The sequence below is a fragment of the Pristis pectinata genome, chromosome 1 (genome assembly GCF_009764475.1).
Source record: "Pristis pectinata isolate sPriPec2 chromosome 1, sPriPec2.1.pri, whole genome shotgun sequence".
Classification (NCBI taxonomy): domain Eukaryota; kingdom Metazoa; phylum Chordata; class Chondrichthyes; order Rhinopristiformes; family Pristidae; genus Pristis; species Pristis pectinata.
The window spans coordinates 30157720-30176881 of NC_067405.1; the positions used below are offsets into that span (position 1 = coordinate 30157720).

At 39.8% G+C, this 19162-nt stretch overlaps 2 protein-coding genes across 2 annotated transcripts in view; one reads left to right on the plus strand and one right to left on the minus strand.

Moving 5' to 3' along the window:
• LOC127580667 (solute carrier family 35 member F5-like) overlaps positions 1–3551 on the minus strand; it is a 65966-nt gene extending 62415 nt beyond the window's left edge. The window contains 1 exon segment of the mRNA XM_052034390.1: positions 3413–3551. The gene's annotated coding sequence lies outside the window, so the exon portion shown is untranslated.
• A 327-nt stretch (positions 3552–3878) lies between these two features.
• The window catches only part of actr3 (actin related protein 3), a 50017-nt gene continuing 34733 nt past the window's right edge, over positions 3879–19162 (plus strand). The window contains 2 exon segments of the mRNA XM_052034270.1: positions 3879–4084; positions 13428–13483. Coding sequence (XP_051890230.1) covers positions 4041–4084; positions 13428–13483 — 100 coding nt within the window. The 5' untranslated portion in view covers positions 3879–4040.

The following is a 19162-nucleotide window of genomic DNA, read 5'->3' on the forward strand; positions in this document are numbered from 1 at the left end:
TTGGGAATTGTCCCAGGGTGGCGGAGTCTCTAACAAAGGGCATAGTTTTAACGTGAGAGGGGAAGAATTTAGGAGACGTGATGGGCAGGTTTTTCACACAGAGCTGGGTAGAAGGACAAGGTTAACACTTGGACGGGTACATGGATGGGAAAGGTTTAGAGGGATTTGGGCCAAACGTGGGTAAATGGGACTGGCTCAGGTTGGCAGTTTGGTCGGCATGGACAAGTTGGGCCGAAGGGCCTGTTTCCGTGCTGTATAGCACTGTGACTCTTATTAAATGAACAATCTGCAGTTGAACATTTACAAGATAAGAATTACTGCACTGTAATTTAGTAACAAGTTTAATCAAGTTCAAAGCTTGTATTCATACTCATATTATTTCAAGCTTTGCAAACATTTGGCACATAATCTGAGATCACATTTTAGTGCTGCATAGTCAAGAGAGGTGATACACTCAAAGACCATCTCCACTTGCTTAAATGGAAATACAATTAATATTATAGCCATTACAAAAACATACAGGAACCCAAAGCATTACTCAGACACAAAGCGAGTTCTTCCAGTAACCTAACCAACATTTATTTGTCAGCCAAAATCAACAGCAAAGTAAAATGCCATTCATTAATTTGTGATTGTGGAATCATGCTGTGCAAAAAAATGTTTACTTAGCTAAAAATACTGACAAAGCATCCAAAGTAACCTATTGATTAATGTGATTTGGTGTGAGGATGAAATAAGTTATTTCTTTCATCTAAGGCTTATATTAATTCAAACATAACAAAATAATCTTTGCAGCATTTTAAAATGCTACAACTTGGGAATTTAAATTCAAATATCAATGTATTGAAAATACAGATCATGTTATATCTCCATGCTACTTAATACTTTTGATTTTGAGTTGTGTACTGGATAATAACAAAACAACATAAAACAAACAGGATATTCATTTAATACATTCTTCCATAAATTATTTCTGATTACCTGTAATATTTCAAAACGTTTAGAATAGTATTATAAAAGTGAGGGTGTTTAGGATTGCACAACAGCATACACACACACACACACACACACAAATACAAAGTGCATTTATAAGAATAAGGTAAGACATCTTCATTAGTCATATGTACATCAAAACACACAGTGAAATGCGTAGAGTGTTCTGGGGATAGTCCGCAAGTGTTGCCACGCTTTCGGCATGCCCACAACTTCCTAACCCATACATCTTTGGAATGTGGGAGGAAATCTATGCAGACACAGGGAGAATGTACAAACTCCTTACAGACAGCGGCCAGAATTGAACCCGGTTCACTGGCGCTGTAAGAGTATTACGCTAACTGCTACACTACCGTGCCTGCCCTAACATCCAAATTGACTCTAACTTCAACATCCTTTGCTTTCCCCTTCTTTCACCTTCATTGGTCACAAAATCATCAAATGTCTTAGTCTTGCATTTTGAAGCTCTCTCCAGGAAATATTCCACCTTTGAATCTCCCTCCTAGCTACCTTTTACCTCTCTTCAAAGTAACTTGAAGCTTTAAGTTGAAAGTTGTTATTGAAGACGTTGTTTAACTAACTTTTGAAGATCAATTTTAGGTATTATCTATGACATCATAATGAACTGGGAAATTCAACAGCAATTAGCTATCTTACTCTCATATCACTTTGTAATGACACTGATGTTTCTACTGTACTGCAGTAAATTCCATATTTTACATCCAATTGTGTCTATTATTTGGAGTAAATGCTGTGGATAATGCAGGAAAATCTGCACCCAATGTGCACACAACAGAGTCCTACATACAACAAATGACCAGACCACGTTACTAGCTGTTATTTGAGGGATAAATGTTGGCCAGGAAACCAGGAGAACCTACACAAGCTTCTTCAAATGGGATTTTTGTTTTACTTGAGAGTGCAGACCTTTTACTGTGTCATCCAAAGGAGAGTACCTCTGATATTGTGACACTGGCTCAGCACTCTGCTTCAATGCACAATTTTCAAAATGAAACTAGTCAACAGCAATGGGACAATTTTGTAAGAAAACAATTTTTACACTACAGCCATTTTCAAGATACCTGAACCCTACATTCCTAAATATTGATTCAGAGGCAGGAGTGCCATTATTAAATCTAGCCTGTTGCACAGTCGTGGTTCTGGTTAATTTTGCATTGTTTTGTGCAAGCACAGGTTGCAGGAGTCATAGACAATATTCCATTGGCCATTCACAATTTTAAAAGTTGCGCATGTAATTCTAAACAGGGATCAGTGCTGAGGCCTCAACTATTTATGATCTTTATTGATGATTTGGATAAAGCCACCAAGTGTGCTGCAGCCAAATTTGTTGACAATACAAAGGAAGATGGGTTTGCAATTTGTGAGGACATCATAAACTTGCAGAGGGATGTGGTTGGTTAAGAGATTAAGCAAGAATGTGGGCAGTAAAGTATAATGAGGGAAAATGTAAGGTTATCCAACTTGGAAGAAAAAATGAAAAAGCAAACTACTACTAAAATGAAGTGAAACTACAAAATGTTGTGGCAAGAAGGGATCTGGTGTATGTTCACATGCAGGTATAGCGAGTAATTAGGAAGTTAAGAATGTTAGCCTTTATTCCAAGGGAAATGGAGTATATAGTAGGGACGTTTTGATGCAGCTTTACAGAATAGAGATAGGTGGACTACTTTGTACAATATCAGTCCCATATTTAAGGAATGATTGAAAGCAGTGAGGAGTTTCACTTGATTGATTCTTGAGAAGGGGTTGATGCATGAAGAAAGCTTGAGCAGTTTGGATCTATACCAAATGACATACAGAAAGCTGAGAGGTGATCATATTGAAAGACATAAGATTCTGAGGGCGATTAACAGGGTGCATGTTGAGAGAATATTTTCCCAGGTGTAGTTTCTAGAATTTGGGGGCATAACTTCAAAGTAAGAGATCGCCCATTTCAAATACCTGACTCAAAGAGTCATGAATCTTTGGAATTCTCTGCTTCAAACAGCTGTGGAGGCAGTGTCATTCACTATATTCAAGGCAGAGAATGACAGATATTTAAATTACGAGGGGGTCAGTATGTATTCGAAGAGAGCGAAAAAGGGAGCGTTGAAGCCAAGATTTGGATCAGTCCTGGTCTTATTGAATGGCGAAGCAGGCTGGAGAGGCCGATTGGCCTACCCCCGCCCCTGTTCCTTGCGTTCCTGTGCAAGTCACCGAAACCAATGCCAGCAACACGTGTCAACGTGCCCTGCAACCGCAGGCTGGACCTGCCCAGGATCCAACTGCCAACACGTCCTCTCCCTCCCGCCCCCCAGGAGAAAAACCCAGCAGGCACATTCGCAATCACAGACGCCCGACAACAACCACTTAACGTCCTCGCAAAAAGCACAGCGAACGGCTCCAGGTTGAAACTTACGCAGAAAAGTGAATGAGGATATCACATCTTGACGATGACAAGCAGGAGACGAAATGTTGTAAACAGAACACCCCCCTCGGTGTCCCTGGCCAGATGACTATAAATCATCGTCTCTCTGCGGATCGTGCGCGCACGGAATTCTGGAGCTTGTAGTTTAACTGGGCGGAATACACAGGAACTTCCCCGTGATTAAAACTACAACACCCAGCATGCAGTGCAGCAAGGCCGCTTTGAGTCACGTGAGCTTCGTCTCACTTGCAAGTAAGGTATAGAGTCACAACGGCAGCGAATATTCCATGACGTAATATTGATTGACAGTAGCGATGGCCATTCAGGTGGGAAACCGACCGATCAGCCTTTGGTAGGAAATGGGGGCCGGCTGTTCGACGTGTGGACCAATCATATTTTGCTGACCCGAGGGATAGGGCGGGTTTGCGGTCTGACGGGGAAATGAACGCCAGGAGCCGTCGGCCATTTTGGCGCTAGTGCGGAAGTTGTAGTTGTGCCTCGGAGCTAGAGCGGCCGACGGTTCCGCCTTTTCATGGTCAGGTAGCTCCCGGCGCATCGGCTCCCCTCCTTTTTTTTTTTGTTTTTTTTTACCGCTTCGAGACGAAAACTACCCGAAAAAATGGCAGGCAGATTACCGGCTTGTGTGGTGGATTGTGGCACGGGGTAAGTGACGAGGGGCGGTGGAGGAGGGAAGTTGGAGAAGCGGCACCCGGTTGCAGGGCGGGTGGGTGTGGGCCGGCCGTCTGTCCGTGAGCCGGGCTATGATTCACGGGCAGGGCCGGGCCAGGCCGGCCGGGGTGGGAAGGATTCCACATCAATTAATCAGCAAGGTTAAAAACGATCGCTGCCCTTACATCAGGGAGAAAATGAAACGCAGAATGAAAAAAGCTGAGGGGGACCAGGGCGGTGTTCGTCTCGCCGGGGAAATCAAACACCGTAGCCCCAGGGGATGGTTTTGACCCTGGTGGCATTAATAACCGACCACGGTTGGTAAATGTCTCCAGTCAGAATAGGCTGTAACGGAGCAGGTTTCCGCCCTTCCGCCAGCGCCGTTGCACCTTCAAGCCTCAGGTGAACTGGTTCGGCATTTCTTTTCATGCAGACCTGAGAATTCCTCATTCCTCCCATGCCGGGCGCAGCAGTGTTTTACGCTGTCCTCTTTTTCTGCTAAAAATAATTCTTCATAGAGTAACAGCGATTAAAAAAGGCCACGAGTAGGGAAGCGCGAAAGAACTTCCTAGTTGTCAAAGCTTCCTCCTTTCGTGCATAATTTCCTTATAAGGTTGTTTCTTTGTTAATGTTTAGTAGTTGATTCTGGAGGCTCAAACTATTTTCCACTTGGTGTCTTTCAAACATTGAATATGTTTCATACTTGCATTATTTTAAATGCAACAAACGAGGCACTCTGAGCAATGGAAATGTTCACGTAACACTTTGCAGAACAAATTCTAATATGTGGGCTATCTCATTGGATTGTGCATGGTGGCGAATTTTGCTGTGTTGACAAGTGCCCGTGACTTTTTCATCTGCAGGCATATTTTTATGTTTCTCTTGGCAGAGGAGTGGAAGTGTAGGCAAAATCCATTACTAAAGGAGCTGCTTGAATTTTTTACTGCTTAATTTCTGGTAGTGCTAACAAGTGATTTGTTTGCACGTGGATGCGACATTGTATGTCACTTGTGAGACCACACCTGAGCTACTGCTTAGTCTTTGGCTCCATATTCAAGGAAGGATAAATTTGCATTGCACCCTAATGCAAGCAGAATTCCCTAGATTGACTCCTGGGACCAAGGAGTTGAAGGCTCAGTAGTTTGGGTAAAGAGGAATAAGAAGTGAACTTGTTGAAACCTGTAAGATTTTAGGAAGGATTGAGGAGTGGATGCTGAGGGGGTGTTCCCCCTAATAGGTGTATCTGGAACTAGGAGGCATAGGTTCACAATAAGTAGTCATCCATTTAAAATGAAGAATATGTTCTAAAGGCCATGACTTTGGAATTCTATATATCAAACAACTGTGGAGGTGGAGTCATTGAACATATTCAAGGCAGATAGATATTTAAATTACAAGTGAGTCAAGTGGTCTGGGAGAAAGTGGGAGAGTTGGGTTGAGGCCATGATATTTATTAATGACTCAGATGAGGGGGTGGAAGGGTGGGTTAGCAAGTTTGCAGCTGACACACAGATCGGTGGTGTTGTGGATAGTGTGGAGGGCTATCGAAGCTTACGGAGGGATATTGATAGGATGCAGAGCTGGGCTGACAAGTGGCAGATGGAGTTCAATCCGGAGAAGTGTGAGGTGGTACACTTTGGAAGGACAAACTCCAAGGCGGAATACAAGGTAAATGGCAGGATTCTGGGCAGTGTGAAGGAGCAGAGGGATCTGGGGGTTCATATCCACAGATCACTGAAAGTTGCCACACAGATGGATAGGGTAGTTAAGAAAGTTTATGGGATGTTAGCTTTCATAAGTCGTGGGATAGAGTTTAAGAGCCACGAAGTAATGATGCAGCTTTACAAAACTCTTAGACCACACTTAGAGTACTGTGTCCAGTTCTGGTTGCCTCATTATAGGAAGGATGTGGAGGCGTTGGAAAAGGTGCAGAGGAGATTTACCAGGATGCTGCCTGGATTAGAGAGTATGGATTATGAGGAGAGACTAAAGGAGCTAGGGCTTTACTCATTGGAGAGGAGGATGAGGGGAGACATGATAGAGGTATAGATAGTGGACGGCTAGCGCCTCTTTCCCAGGGCACCAATGCTCAATACAAGAGGGCATGGCTTTAAGGTAATGGGTGGGAAATTCAAGGGAGATGTCAGAGGGAGGTTTTTCCACACAGAGAGTGGTTGGTGCATGGAATGCGCTGCCTGGGGTGGTGGTGGAGGCTGATACGTTGGTCAGGTTCAAGAGATTGTTAGATAAGCATATGGAGGAATTTAAGATAGAAGGATATATGGGAGGAAGGGGTTAGATAGCCTTAGGAGTGGTTTGAAGGTCGGCACAACATGGTGGGCCGAAGGGCCTGTATTGTTCTATGATTGGATCAGGCATAAACTTACTAAATAGCAGAGCAAGCTTGAAGGGTGAGTTGGCTAACTTCTGCTCCTGTTCTTTCTGGTCATAAGTAGTGTTTAATTTTGTATTTTACTAACCAGGTAATCTTTATAATTTGCGGTATTATATAAGTGGTATGGCTAATATTTCCAACTATCCAATTTGCTGGCAAGAAGATCAAGCAGTGTGGTATTGAAAATAAGCTGAAGAATGCTTAATGAAAATTTATCTCATGAGAAGGCTGACCCATTTTTCCATTAATTGGTATTGCCACAAGATCCATGTAGGTAAATTTGTTTGAAAAAAAAAGTGATTCTTTTTGATCTCTTATGAAAACACAATTACAATGCACAGAGCAGAATAGTTACTTAAGTTAAACTTGCAGGACCTATGTTCTCCTGTCTACTCTGTATGTACAAAATGGCTGGTCAATAATGATGGTATGTATGAAGCTCACATCTTTGATTCTATGTAAGATTTTGTTTATACAGTTTAAGCATGAGGGCAATATGAATCCTGCAAATTTTCATGAATGATCTGTGCTTTATAACTACTGTATATGAATCAAATTCAAGGCAACTATGGAAGTATGTTTAAATATTTGGGGGGAAAACCCATCAAAACTGACAAAAAAAATCTCAGTGGAAATTGATGTTCAACAAATAATCTGTTAGTACTGAAATTGTTTGCAATATTGTTTGGAGATGGGGGTAAGCATCCTTGAGTCTTTAGTTACACTTTTTCCAATTAGCATTTTAGTTGAATCTCAAGTAAGTGAAGTGGAACTGAATTTCTGGGCAATATGTTGGTCTCATAAAATGGGATGAACTTTCGTATTTCATCAGTATATTTTGAAACCATGATGTTGATGCTCTCTTAATGGTGCACTTTTCAGAATTTGACTTCCTGGTTGGTTTAATCTTATTGCTTTGGTTGGGAAAATTCTTTTACATTTTCAATTTGAGTGTTTTCTATCACCAATGTGCAGTTTGTCAGCCTAGCTGTGCTGGTCTTTTGTGTGAAGAAAGCACTGAATGACCAAAATATTACAATACTTTCTTAATTTGATGAGTAAGATTCATTGTGTGGAGATGTCTTCAGTATTGCAAAATAGGGTTAAGCATCAGTTTTTTTAAACTTGTAAATATTTCTAAAATCAATTGCATGGGATCTTTATAAAAAAAAATACATACCAACTGCTCTCCCATGATTTTGCCTGAAATGAGTGTTACATTTGAAATTTTGTAGCAAAAGTACGTGATGGGTTGAATATTACAGGACGTATTAACTTTGTAGGAAATTAGTACCATTGTCTTGAAATGGCTCTTTAAAAATTACTTTCTTGTCCTGTCTGCTGTGAATCACCTGCTTGCAGGAGCAATTTTGTAACTTAAATTCTCATCGCTATTTTCAGATCTGATCTTCCCATCCCCCAACCCCCTCCTAAGTCACTGTGATCTACAACCTGTTGAGATTTGTGCTCCTCCAGTTCTGGCATCCTGAATTCTGGCCCTTTATTTTAATTATTCCACTCCTGGTCCCAAAATCTGAAATTCACTCCCTGAGCATCTATTCCATTCTCCTTTTAACTCCTTTTAAGTCATTTCCTTAAAGCCTCTCTAAGGTCTTGGTCATCTGCTGTAATATCTGCTGAGTGATTGTCTAATTATCTTAACTCATTTGTGAAGCACTTTAAATATTCTACCACACTGAATGTACTCTGTAAATACCAACTGTTGCATTCAGCATTTATATAAAAAATGTTATATGCCCCAAGCATAAACTCCTAGTTAAGAACATGAAAGAATCAGCAAGAGGTTGTTGAAGTGATGAGGTCATTATTATTTGAATGTATCACTCAGAATAAATATGAATTTACTATGCCCACTGAAATGGGTTTAGCAGGGATAAAATATGGATATTGAATTTTTTTGTTCCAGCTATCAGGGCTTGCTCTGACAGGTTAGGTATTTTGCCTTAAGATCCAGGCAAGTTTTATTCTGTTTATCTGTCGGAAGGAATTCAGTTCCTTGTATCTCAGTTAACTAAGTACTTTCATTACTGATATTTTGTCTAAAATAAAGGTACCTTTTATTTGATCATGAGGGAATTGATCAAGTGTTAATTATTTTGCTGGCTAATCCATATGTGAAACATTGGTGATGCACTCAATTTGCCTCGTTACTAAAGAATATTTAAGAGGTGCAGTTTTTAAAGCTTGCAGCTTATGGAAAGATGTTACATTTCTGGAGTAAAATACTTACAAATGTGAGCCTTTAAAGGCTGAATCTAAATTGGAAATTTCTGCATTGAAACTCTAAGGTGAATGGTAGCTGATTGGGTTCTACAAATGAAGTAAACTACACTTAGATAAGAATTGAAAATGGGAAACTTTCTAAATGCACATGTTAGTCAGCATATGTACTGGTCATGGCAGTTTGTATGTGTGCCCTTGATTACATTCAAAGCCATTTAATGATTTTTTAGAAGAAAACTTGTCAGTAGTTTGGCTTTTTCATCCACAAAATTAAAAGATCGTAAGGGCAACCTAAATTACCCCACTTGTCTACTCTTCGAAATATGGTTTGAAATGTCAAATGATTGCTCAGTCTTGGTATTAAATGTTACATTTTGTTTTGTGTTCAGCAATAGTTCTGTGCCTCTGTTTTTTGATAGCTGAGAGAAGTGGTGAACCTCAGTAATATCTACTGTTAACCTGCACCTCTACTGTCAACCCTAGTTTAATGAGGATTGCAGAAGGGTGCACCTAAAAATGAGATGCCAATCTGAAACTGCAGCTCAGTGGTATATGCATGCCAGAAGCATGTAATACAGAGTTGAGCCTCCTTGTATCCAACAGATCCAACCAAACATCTGCAGCCCTGTAATATTTAGTTGGGAATGCTGGTGGGTGATTAAGCAGTTAACCAGAAGAGAGCCTCCAAGACCATCTCCCTCAATAGTGAGGCACAGCTGATCAGTGTTGAAGACAAGACTGAGATATACACTGCCATTTTCAGATAGAAGTGCCAAGTAGATGATCCATCCTTCCTTCCTGAGAGAAGCCAAAATTCAACCAGTTTGGTTCACTTCATCTACCAAATTGCACTGGATACACCAAAGGCTATAGGACCAGACAGCATTGTGGCTGTGGTACTATAGGCCTGTGCTGCAGAACTAGCTGTTACAGCACTGGCAATGTGGAAAATTGTCCAAGTCTGTTCCTGTTCACAAGTAGTATGCCCAATACAAATCAGCTAATGACTGCCCAATCAGTCTATTCTCAGTCATCAACCAGGTGATGGAAGGTGCTGTCAATAGTGTTACTAAGTGGCATTTTCTTCTTGCCAATCTACTCATTAACTAACTTGGGTTTCATTTGTGTCTGGCCTTATCAAAGCCATAGTCCAAATCACCCAAAGAGCTGAATTCCAGAGGTGAGATGAGTGTGAGTGCTCTTGACATCAGGACAGAAGTTCGAGGACAATGATCAACAAATACGTCGTTTTTGGTGTTTGTGTCCAAAATGTACAATTCTGTACAAAAATGTACAACTCAAAGCAGTCCACTTCTCCATGCAGAAAACCGAGACAACATTCATACATTGGCTGATGAGTAGTAAGACTTGTACCTCAAATGCTAGGTGATGACCATCCCCACAATAGTGTCTAATCAGCTACACTTGATGTTATAATAACGTTATCATTGCAGAGTCTCCCACAATCAGCACCATTGAGTCACTAGTAAGCAGAGTCTCAACTGGAGCAGCCACATGCATTGTGGCTACAAGAGTAGGGTATCTTACAGCAAGTATCTTGCCTCAGCCTTTCTTTCCTCCATATGCAAAGCAGAGGTATTTTCTACTTGCCTAGAAAAAGTATGGCTCCAGCAACACAAAAGAAACTCTGCTCTTCAAGACTCAGCCTGTTTCATGGGGGTGGATGAAGTGTCTAATATTTATTCCCTCCACCACTGCCACACTGACTGCAATATGTACTACCTGCAGAGTTACTTGCCTAGTCTACTTTGACAGGATATCTTGAGACCTTCCTCCACCAAGAAGGAAAATGGTATCAGGTGAAAGGGGTCAGGTGAGGAAGCCCCTTATTGTAAATATGGGGTAGTACCCCAGGGAGCCACACGGTGTGGCATTGGTGCTGTTTTTTATAAGGTAACACTAATGATTGATCCGTACACGAACATAAAGGTTTGCATTGTTTTATTGTATATAATTTGTTTTCTATGATGAATAAAGTTTATTTTGGAATTTAAAAAAATTCAGGTGAAAGGGAATTGCTACCACCTGCATGTTTCCTTTCAAATTGAACACTAGTCTGATGTGCTGATTCTTCATTGTTGAACCTAAATCCTAGAACTCACTGTAAGAGTACTTCATTTGAAAGGACTGCAGCAGTTCAAGAAGGTGGCTGACCAAATGCTGCTCTTGCAGTGCCCACAGACGAAAATTGAATTAAAAGCAAAAGACGTTTAGGCAGATACCCAGGAGAATTTCCAAAATGAGCTATTATCTGTGACTGTTAATTGGCCAATTAATTTATACAAATTGAAATTAATGTTTAAAATAGATCTGTTGGAATGGTTTCTTGGAGCTTTCTGTTGTGATTTCACATTCTCAAAGCTTTGAATTTTCTAGCATGTAATCTGTACTTTAATTGGGGCTGAGATGAGTCTCCTCGCCTATAGTCCTCTGGAGAAAGTGTAAATTGTCACTGCTTTATTTTAGTAAAGTTTGGAATTAAAATCTTATGCTGATCCATTACAGCGGCATGCAAAAGTTTGGGCACCTCTGGTCAAAATTTCTGTTACTGTGAATGGCTAAGCGAGTAAAAGATGACCTGATTTCCAAAAGGCGCAAAGTTAAAGATGACGCATTTCTTTAATATTTTAAGCAAGATTACTTTTAACTTCATCAGTCCACAGGACTTGTTTCCAAAATGCATCAGGTTTGTTTAGATGTTCCTTTGCAAACTTCTGATGCTAAATTTTGTGGTGAGGATGCAGGAAAGTTTGGAGAAAAAAGGGTGTAGAATTTCATGAAAAGAACACCTCTCCAACTGTTAAGCACGGGGGTGGATCGATCATGCTTTGGGCTTGTGTTGCAGCCAGTGGCATGGGGAACATTTCACTGGTAGAGGGAAGAATTAATTCTGGAAGCAAACATTACACTGTAACAAAAAAAAGCTGAAGATGAAAAGAGGATGGCTTCTACAACAGGATAACGATCCTAAACACCTCAAAATCCACAATGGACTACCTCGAGGCACAAGCTGAAGGTTTTGCTATGGCCCTCACAGTCCCCCGACCTAAACGTCTTCGAAAATCTGTGGATAGACCTCGAGAGCTCTGCATGCAAGATAGCCCAAGAATCTCAGAACTAGAAGCCTTTTGCAAGGAAGAATGGGCAAAAATCCCCCAAACAAGAATTGGAAGACTCCTATCTGGCTACAGAAAGCATTTACAAGCTGTGATACTTGCCAAAGTGGGTGTTACTAAGTACTGACCATGCAGGGTGCCCAGACTTTTGCTTCGGGTCCTTTTCCTTTTTTTGTTATTTTGAAACTGTAAAAGATGGAAATTAAAAAAAATCTTTAAAATATTAAAGAAATGTCACCTTTAACTTTATGCCTTTTGAAAATCAGGTCATCTTTTACTTAGCTATTCACAGTAACAGAAATTTTGACCAGGGGTGCCCAAACTTTTGCATGCTGCTGTATGTGATCAATAATTTCTATGATCCTTTTTCTACCTGACAAATAATTTAAAACAAAATGAGATTTTTTTTAATTGATACTGATTTGCAGTAAGAGATTCTACAGTCTGTGTACAAGTCCAAAGATCCTTAAAGTGGGCAGCATAAGTAGATGGTGCAGAAAGCAAATGGAATACTTGCCTTCATTAGCCAGGGCATAGAATACAAGAGCAGGGAGGATGCAGTACAAATTTATAAAACATTGATAAGGCCACAGTTAAAGTGCTGTGTACAATATAGGAAGGCTCTGATTACACTGGAGTGGGAGGACTGTCAGTTCACCAGGATGTTGCCTGGGATTTCACTTGAGAGACAAGATGGGCTACATTTTTTTCCTTGGAGCAAAGGACGCTGAGGGGAAACCAGAGAGGTACAAAAAAATTGAAAGGCATAAATAGGGTAGATTGTAGGAAACCTTTCCCTGTTGCACTGATGTCTAAAACTAGAGAACATGGGTTTAGGGTTAGAAGTAAGGGGATCTGAGGAAGAATCTGTTTCACCCAGTGGGTATTTGGAATCTGGAACATACTGTCTGAGTGATACTCTCACACCATTTAAGTATTCAGACAAGCACTTGACTTGCCGAGGCATAGAATGCTATGGACCAAGTACTGGTTAATGAGACCAATATAGATGGTACTTGGTGGTCAGTATGGATATGGTGGACCTTGGGTCTGTTTCTCTACTTCATGATTGACTCCCCTGGGATATGTGAAAAAAAAACTAATCCTTGTGTGTTGAAGTCTCTATCTCACAAGTATATTCATTTGAGAGAATGTGAATGCGCAAAATGAGTGAACTTCTCAGATTCTTTGTCCTTGTGTTGAAAGTTCCACATTCTAATGTCAATATTCAGTACACTAAGAAGTGCAATGTTTCCTACTGCTGCTTTCTCTTTTCTCTTTGCATCTCACCCCCCCCCCCCCCCCCCCCCCCAAAACCCAAGTTGTTGCTTTGGTCCCTCCGAAACTTACGAATCGCAGCTGCACCTCGCAGGGTTGTGCCTGAATGGGAAAAGGAAAATTCATGCAACTGGGGCTGTGGTTGCCAAGGCAACACTTCTGAGAATATTTCTAACTTTCATTAGAAAATGAGCAGGGATGGCTTAATTTCACAATTATAGAGCTAAGGAATCATGAATTTAAAAGAATGTTTCTGAAACAAGTAACTGTTTTCATCTTGCAGCTACACAAAGCTTGGGTATGCTGGAAATACAGAGCCGCAGTTCATCATTCCATCATGTGAGTAAATGTAGTGACTAAGATTTTAAGACTGATCTTCGAATTAATCTCCATTTTTCTATCCTAATATTAAGCAAAAGTAACTTGGCAGCATTTAATTTGTATGAGAACAATGCGCTTTATGGCCATTGGGTAATCAGCTAAAAATGTCTCCATAGAATACCTCCACTTAAAATGAAGTGGTTATTTGCAAAAGTTGTAATATCTGTAGTTGCAATATGGACTTTGATGCAAAACTGCACATTACAGCCATGTTCTTCAGTATGCTGCACTTCAGTCACTGCTTAAATTCAAATATTTATGTAATGAATGCAATAAGTTCTCCTTTTCAATGAAAAGAGCCAACATTGCACATTTTGTGGAACTTTTACATAGTTAATGAAACTAGAATTTGGGACACCAATTTGCAGAGTGACCCTGATGAATATTAATATTGAATTACTCATTTTTTTTTAGTCTTCCAAGTTCCATATTGAGAAATAATGTGGGAGACCTTTTTGAACAAATTTCCAGAGTCTGTATTTCCAGAGTAACTCTGCATTTGAACAAATGCTTATCATGTGAATTAACACATGGACTTGTTAAAAAGTTGTAACTAAGGACAGTGTCTTATTTTACACCAATTAGAGCTTCAATATATAGACACTTAATATAGAAATGCAAAATGCTGTGGATCCTGGCAATAATAAAAAAGATTTAAAAAAAAACTAGGAATGCTCGGATTAAGCAGGATTTGTGCTGAGAGAAAGTTGATAGACTGATAAGTTTTTTGATCTCAACAGATAATATCTTGTTTGCCAACTTTAAACATGGTAACTGATTTTTAAATGTCTTCAACTTGGTTCCTTTTAAAAGGGAGCGTGTTTACATAAAACTATCCAGATTTTAGGCAAATACAACTCCCTGCCTGCACCTGTACATTAATCTGATTGATTGTGCTTGTTGGTTGTGGAAAAACCTGTTTGAGATGTTAGTAAATACAAATCCACAGGCTTTAGAAGTAGACATCTACCAATAATGGATAAGTTTTAAGCATGGATATTTGCAGGAATTGTATAATATGCAATTTCAGTTGCTTTCTAGAGCAAATGGGCAGATTACTGTTTGAATCTTACCAAATGTTCTAACATTTAGGTTCTTGATTATTGAAAATAAACCTGTGAAAATGAGAAGCCACCACCTACCTGCTGTACACAATCTGAACTCTGAAAGAGGAGTCATTCTTCAACTGTTTTAAAAAGGGGTATAGTAGGCATTAGAGTCTGTAATGAGTTTACCATAGGATTATTTTAACATTAAAACAATCTGAATTATGGCACTAATGAGAGAGATTGAAATAAGTTTTGAAATGTATTTGCTGAAGAGAGCACCTGGAGTGTTTAGGTGGGTGTTCTTGGCAGATGAAAACAGCATTCAAAATTTTGATTTGTTAAACTTGTACATGCTATGTGCTTTAATGTTGAGTTAGCTGAGATTAAAGATTTTACTTTGTTAAAGATCTAAAATGGCTGCTCAGATATTGGCTTTCAGCTGCAGAACCATCTTGATATAAAAGGTTAAATTGCATTGCCTTTTGAAGCAGGGCATCAACAACTGTAGATATGCTTTGTATCCATCCACCTTTATTTATTCTTTATTTGTCATTGTACTGTTGCAGCAACAACAACAACGAGATTACGATGGCACTCCCTAATAAAAACCAAAACAGTAAATTGATAACGATCATAACTATAAAATAAAACAAACATACTTACACAAATATAAAGCATAAAACAAATAAAAAGGCAGTATGTGAATGAACCATGATAATAATAATGATAATCAGCAGCCTATCAATATATTAAATAACACCATGATGAGTCCAGCTGGTAAAGGGGGGAAGACATAGTATGTGTATATATGTATGTATAGGAGGTGTCTGTCCATGTTCAACAATTTAACAGCTTTGGGGAAAAAAGTTGTGTTTCAGTCTTGTAGTGTGTGCATGTATTGTCCTGTATCACCTACCAGAGGGGAGTAGTTTAAAAAGGTAGTGAGCAGGGTGAGCTGGTTCTCAAATGATGTTTAAAGGCCTGCTCCGACATCAAGCCTGATAAATGTCCTCCATCGCTGGTAACTGAGTCCCAATGATGTTTTGGGCCGTCTTGATGACCTTCTGCTCCTTCCTAGTGCAGCTGGCATACCAAGCAGTAATGCTGTATGTCAGAACGCTCTCCACTGCACACTGATAGAAGTTCACCAGAATGTTCTGAGACAGTCTGGCTCTCAATTTCCTCAAAAAAATAGAGGCGTTGCTGTGCCTTCCTAATGACAGCTGAGGTGTGTATTGCCCAGGAAAAGTCCTCGGTGATGTATGCCCCCAGGAATTTAAAACTGGAGACTCTCTCCACAGCCTCGCCACCAATGAACACTGGACCAAGATCTATCTTCCTTGACTTCCTGAAATCCACCACAATCTCTTTAGTCTTTTGGGTGTTGAGAATGAGATTGTTGGCAGAACACCAGGCTGTCAGGTTTTGTACCTCATCCCTGTATTGCCAATTCATTATTGTTCTTGATCAGGCCAATGACTGTTGTGTCGTCTGCAAGCTTTATAGTGGTATTTGTTTCATGGACGGATGAACGGTCATGGGTAAAAAGGGCACACAGGAAGGGACTCAGCACACACCCCGGGGAACACCAGTATTCAGGGTGAGGATGGAAGATATGTGCCCTCCTAACCTGACAGTCTGCGGACGATTGGTCAGAAAGTCCATAATCCAGTTACAGATTGTTGTATTCAGGCCCAGGCTGTGGAGTTTAGACACTATTCTGCTGGGAACTGTGTTAAAAGCTGAACTGAAGTCCAAAAAGAGCATCCTGACATACATGTCCGGTCTTTCCAGGTGCACCAGAGCAGTATGGAGGGAGACACTAATTGCATCCTCCACTGATCTATTTGCCTGGTAGGCAAACTGGTGCTGGTCCATGGTGGCAGGGATAGCATGTTTAATGTGCTTCAAAATCAGTCTCTCGAAGTATTTGGCTATGATCGGTGTAAGTGCAATCGGGCGATAATCATTCAGGCAGCACATTTTTTTGCTTAGGAATGGGCACAATGATTGTTGATTTAAAACACGTAGGAACGACAGCATATGTTAGGGAGAGGTTGAAGATGTTAGTGAAAACCCCAGCTAATTGGTTAGCGCATGCCTGAAGCACAGACCCTGGTACACCATCAGGTCCGGCTGCTTTCTTGGTGTTGACGCTGTAGTTAAGGTATTAATATTCTGAGAATGTTATGTGCATCCATCCAGGAATCTTGTCTCTGATCTTGGAACAACATGGCTGCTGTGAGTGGAAATGAGGTGATGGGCATTTAGAGAGAAACAAACATCACAAGGTTTCATCCATTAAGTCATGGAATATTGCCAGGTGCACAGGCCTATTCTATCTCTTTAAAAGAGCTATCTAATCTGTCCCACTGACCACCTTCCCCACCCCACCCCCTTCCTCCCCATAGCCTTAATGTGTTTGTTCCTTTCAATGTCATTGTTAATCCAAATATTTCTTGATCCTTATGCTAGCTAAATCTATATCTTTCAGTTATTGAACCTTCTGAGTAGTAAGTTTCTCATCAATTACACTTAAAATCTTGTATAGTTTTCCCTTCTCTGTTGAATCTCTCCTTTTTTTTCTTTTCTGTGGAAAATAGACCCAGAATCATCAATCTCCCCAGGTAACTGAAGCCCCTCATCCAGGATACCATTGTAGTTTTTTGTACAATGTCTTGACTAATTCTTCTGAGAATACATCTTTTCAATTTCTCAGTATTAAATTTAATTTACTGTGTGTGTGCTCAGTTCATTGATATCTGTACATGAAAAATGTATAAAATGAGCTGGGTACTTGGCTAGCTGCTAAAGTTTCCCCTTAAAGTATGGCAATAGAGAAAGTGTCTTACTGTACTATTTTAGTTTAAAAGGATAAATTAATTCCAGCGATTTTATTTTGTGCTGTATAGTATGTCTCTTGTATAAGTCATTAATCAAATTTGTCAGCAGTAAAATGTTATCCATCTTGGAGATGGGGAGAAAGGCAAGAAGATGTTACTTTCAAGATGCAATATTGCTGCCAAATAGGATAACAGTTTACTTGGTGGACCCAGAATCAATACTCCTGATCACAAAACTGATAGTTAGATATGTGATTCATTCACTGAGATGGAGGATGAGCCTCTTGAAGTAAAACTTCTGGACTTTGTGAAGTTATGGTGGTCTTGTACAAGTTATACAATCAGCTGGCTTGGGAATAATGTATGATGGTTTTACTAGTATAGGGAGTATTGCATGTCTGAAATGTCTTTGTAGGGCATATTACTCTAGTCTATTCATCAAAGTAGGTGATAATATTTCTGGGCCAGCTAGTTCAAAACCAGAGGCTGAGGAATACAGGATTTGTTGGTGATTACTCAACTTTAAGCTTGTATTTTGATTAACATTTCCATTCAGTTAAAGGATGATGTGCAGATGTAGCTAAGTATAATTGGCTCAGATCCGCATACTGAACTAAATTGCCATATAATATTGACAGCAGCTATGGTTAGATCATTGTGATAAAAGAGTATTCTTCAAAGGGGAGCCTTTTAGCCCATTGTCCCTCTTTCAGTTCTTTGAAAGATTTATAGCTTCCTCTTCCTCCATTGCCTTTATAAAGTTCTTACAAGTTCAAAATCTGTCCTCCAAGTTGATTCCAATGAAAATACTACACACAAAAAAAAGCCTTGAACAAGCAAACCTTAAAGATGCAGGTACTGTGGCTGAATATCACTTATATTTAGTGAAAATTTACATTTGCAGAATACTGGTAAGGCCAGCATTTATTGCCCATCCTTAACTGCCTTTGACTAGCTTGCTAAGCCATATCAGAGGGCATTTTGGAGTTGACCATGCAGATCTAGAGTTACCTGGGCAAGGTTGTGTATGAATGGTTGATTTCCTTCCTTGAATGACTTAGAATCAGAGGTTTTTAACTATAACCTAGTAGTTTTATAGCTATTAATAGATTGATTTCATTTTATTAACTGAATTCAAATTACATGGTTTGATTTCGACTCTGGTTTCTCTTTCATTCACCATCTCAATCTTCCTATGCCTGCTATCTTTGGCCTCTTACATTTGAGAAAGGGCATATCATTTGACATTATCACCTCTCCTCTTTTCCATGCCCCCCCCACCCCACCCCCTTTTTTAAAATCCCGTGGTTCTGACGAGAGCTTGAGAGAGGTGATTGACCTAAAATGTTAAATCTCTTTCCTTTGTTGCCTGACCTGTTCAGTATTTCAAGCGTTTTGATTTTTATTTCAGATTCTTAGAATCTGCAGTTTCTTTTTGGTAATAGGAAGTGAAACTACATTTTGGGAGGGCTGAATGTGAGAATGAAAATGTTGCAAACTGTAATGGATTTGAGAGAGGGAAGGAATGTACTATCATTTGACTCAGAATTTGAGCTAAAAGATGATTTTTAAAAACAAAGTAACTTTTTCTTTAGAGCACAAAATGCCTTAATGGCCAGCAAATCATTACTTGTTGTGAAAAAATTTAATGCAGCTCTGCAAGCATTTCCAAATTGGCCACAAATTTATTCTGTCATTGATTTGCACATCACACCCACAGCATTTCCTTTCTGCTGTAGCTATTT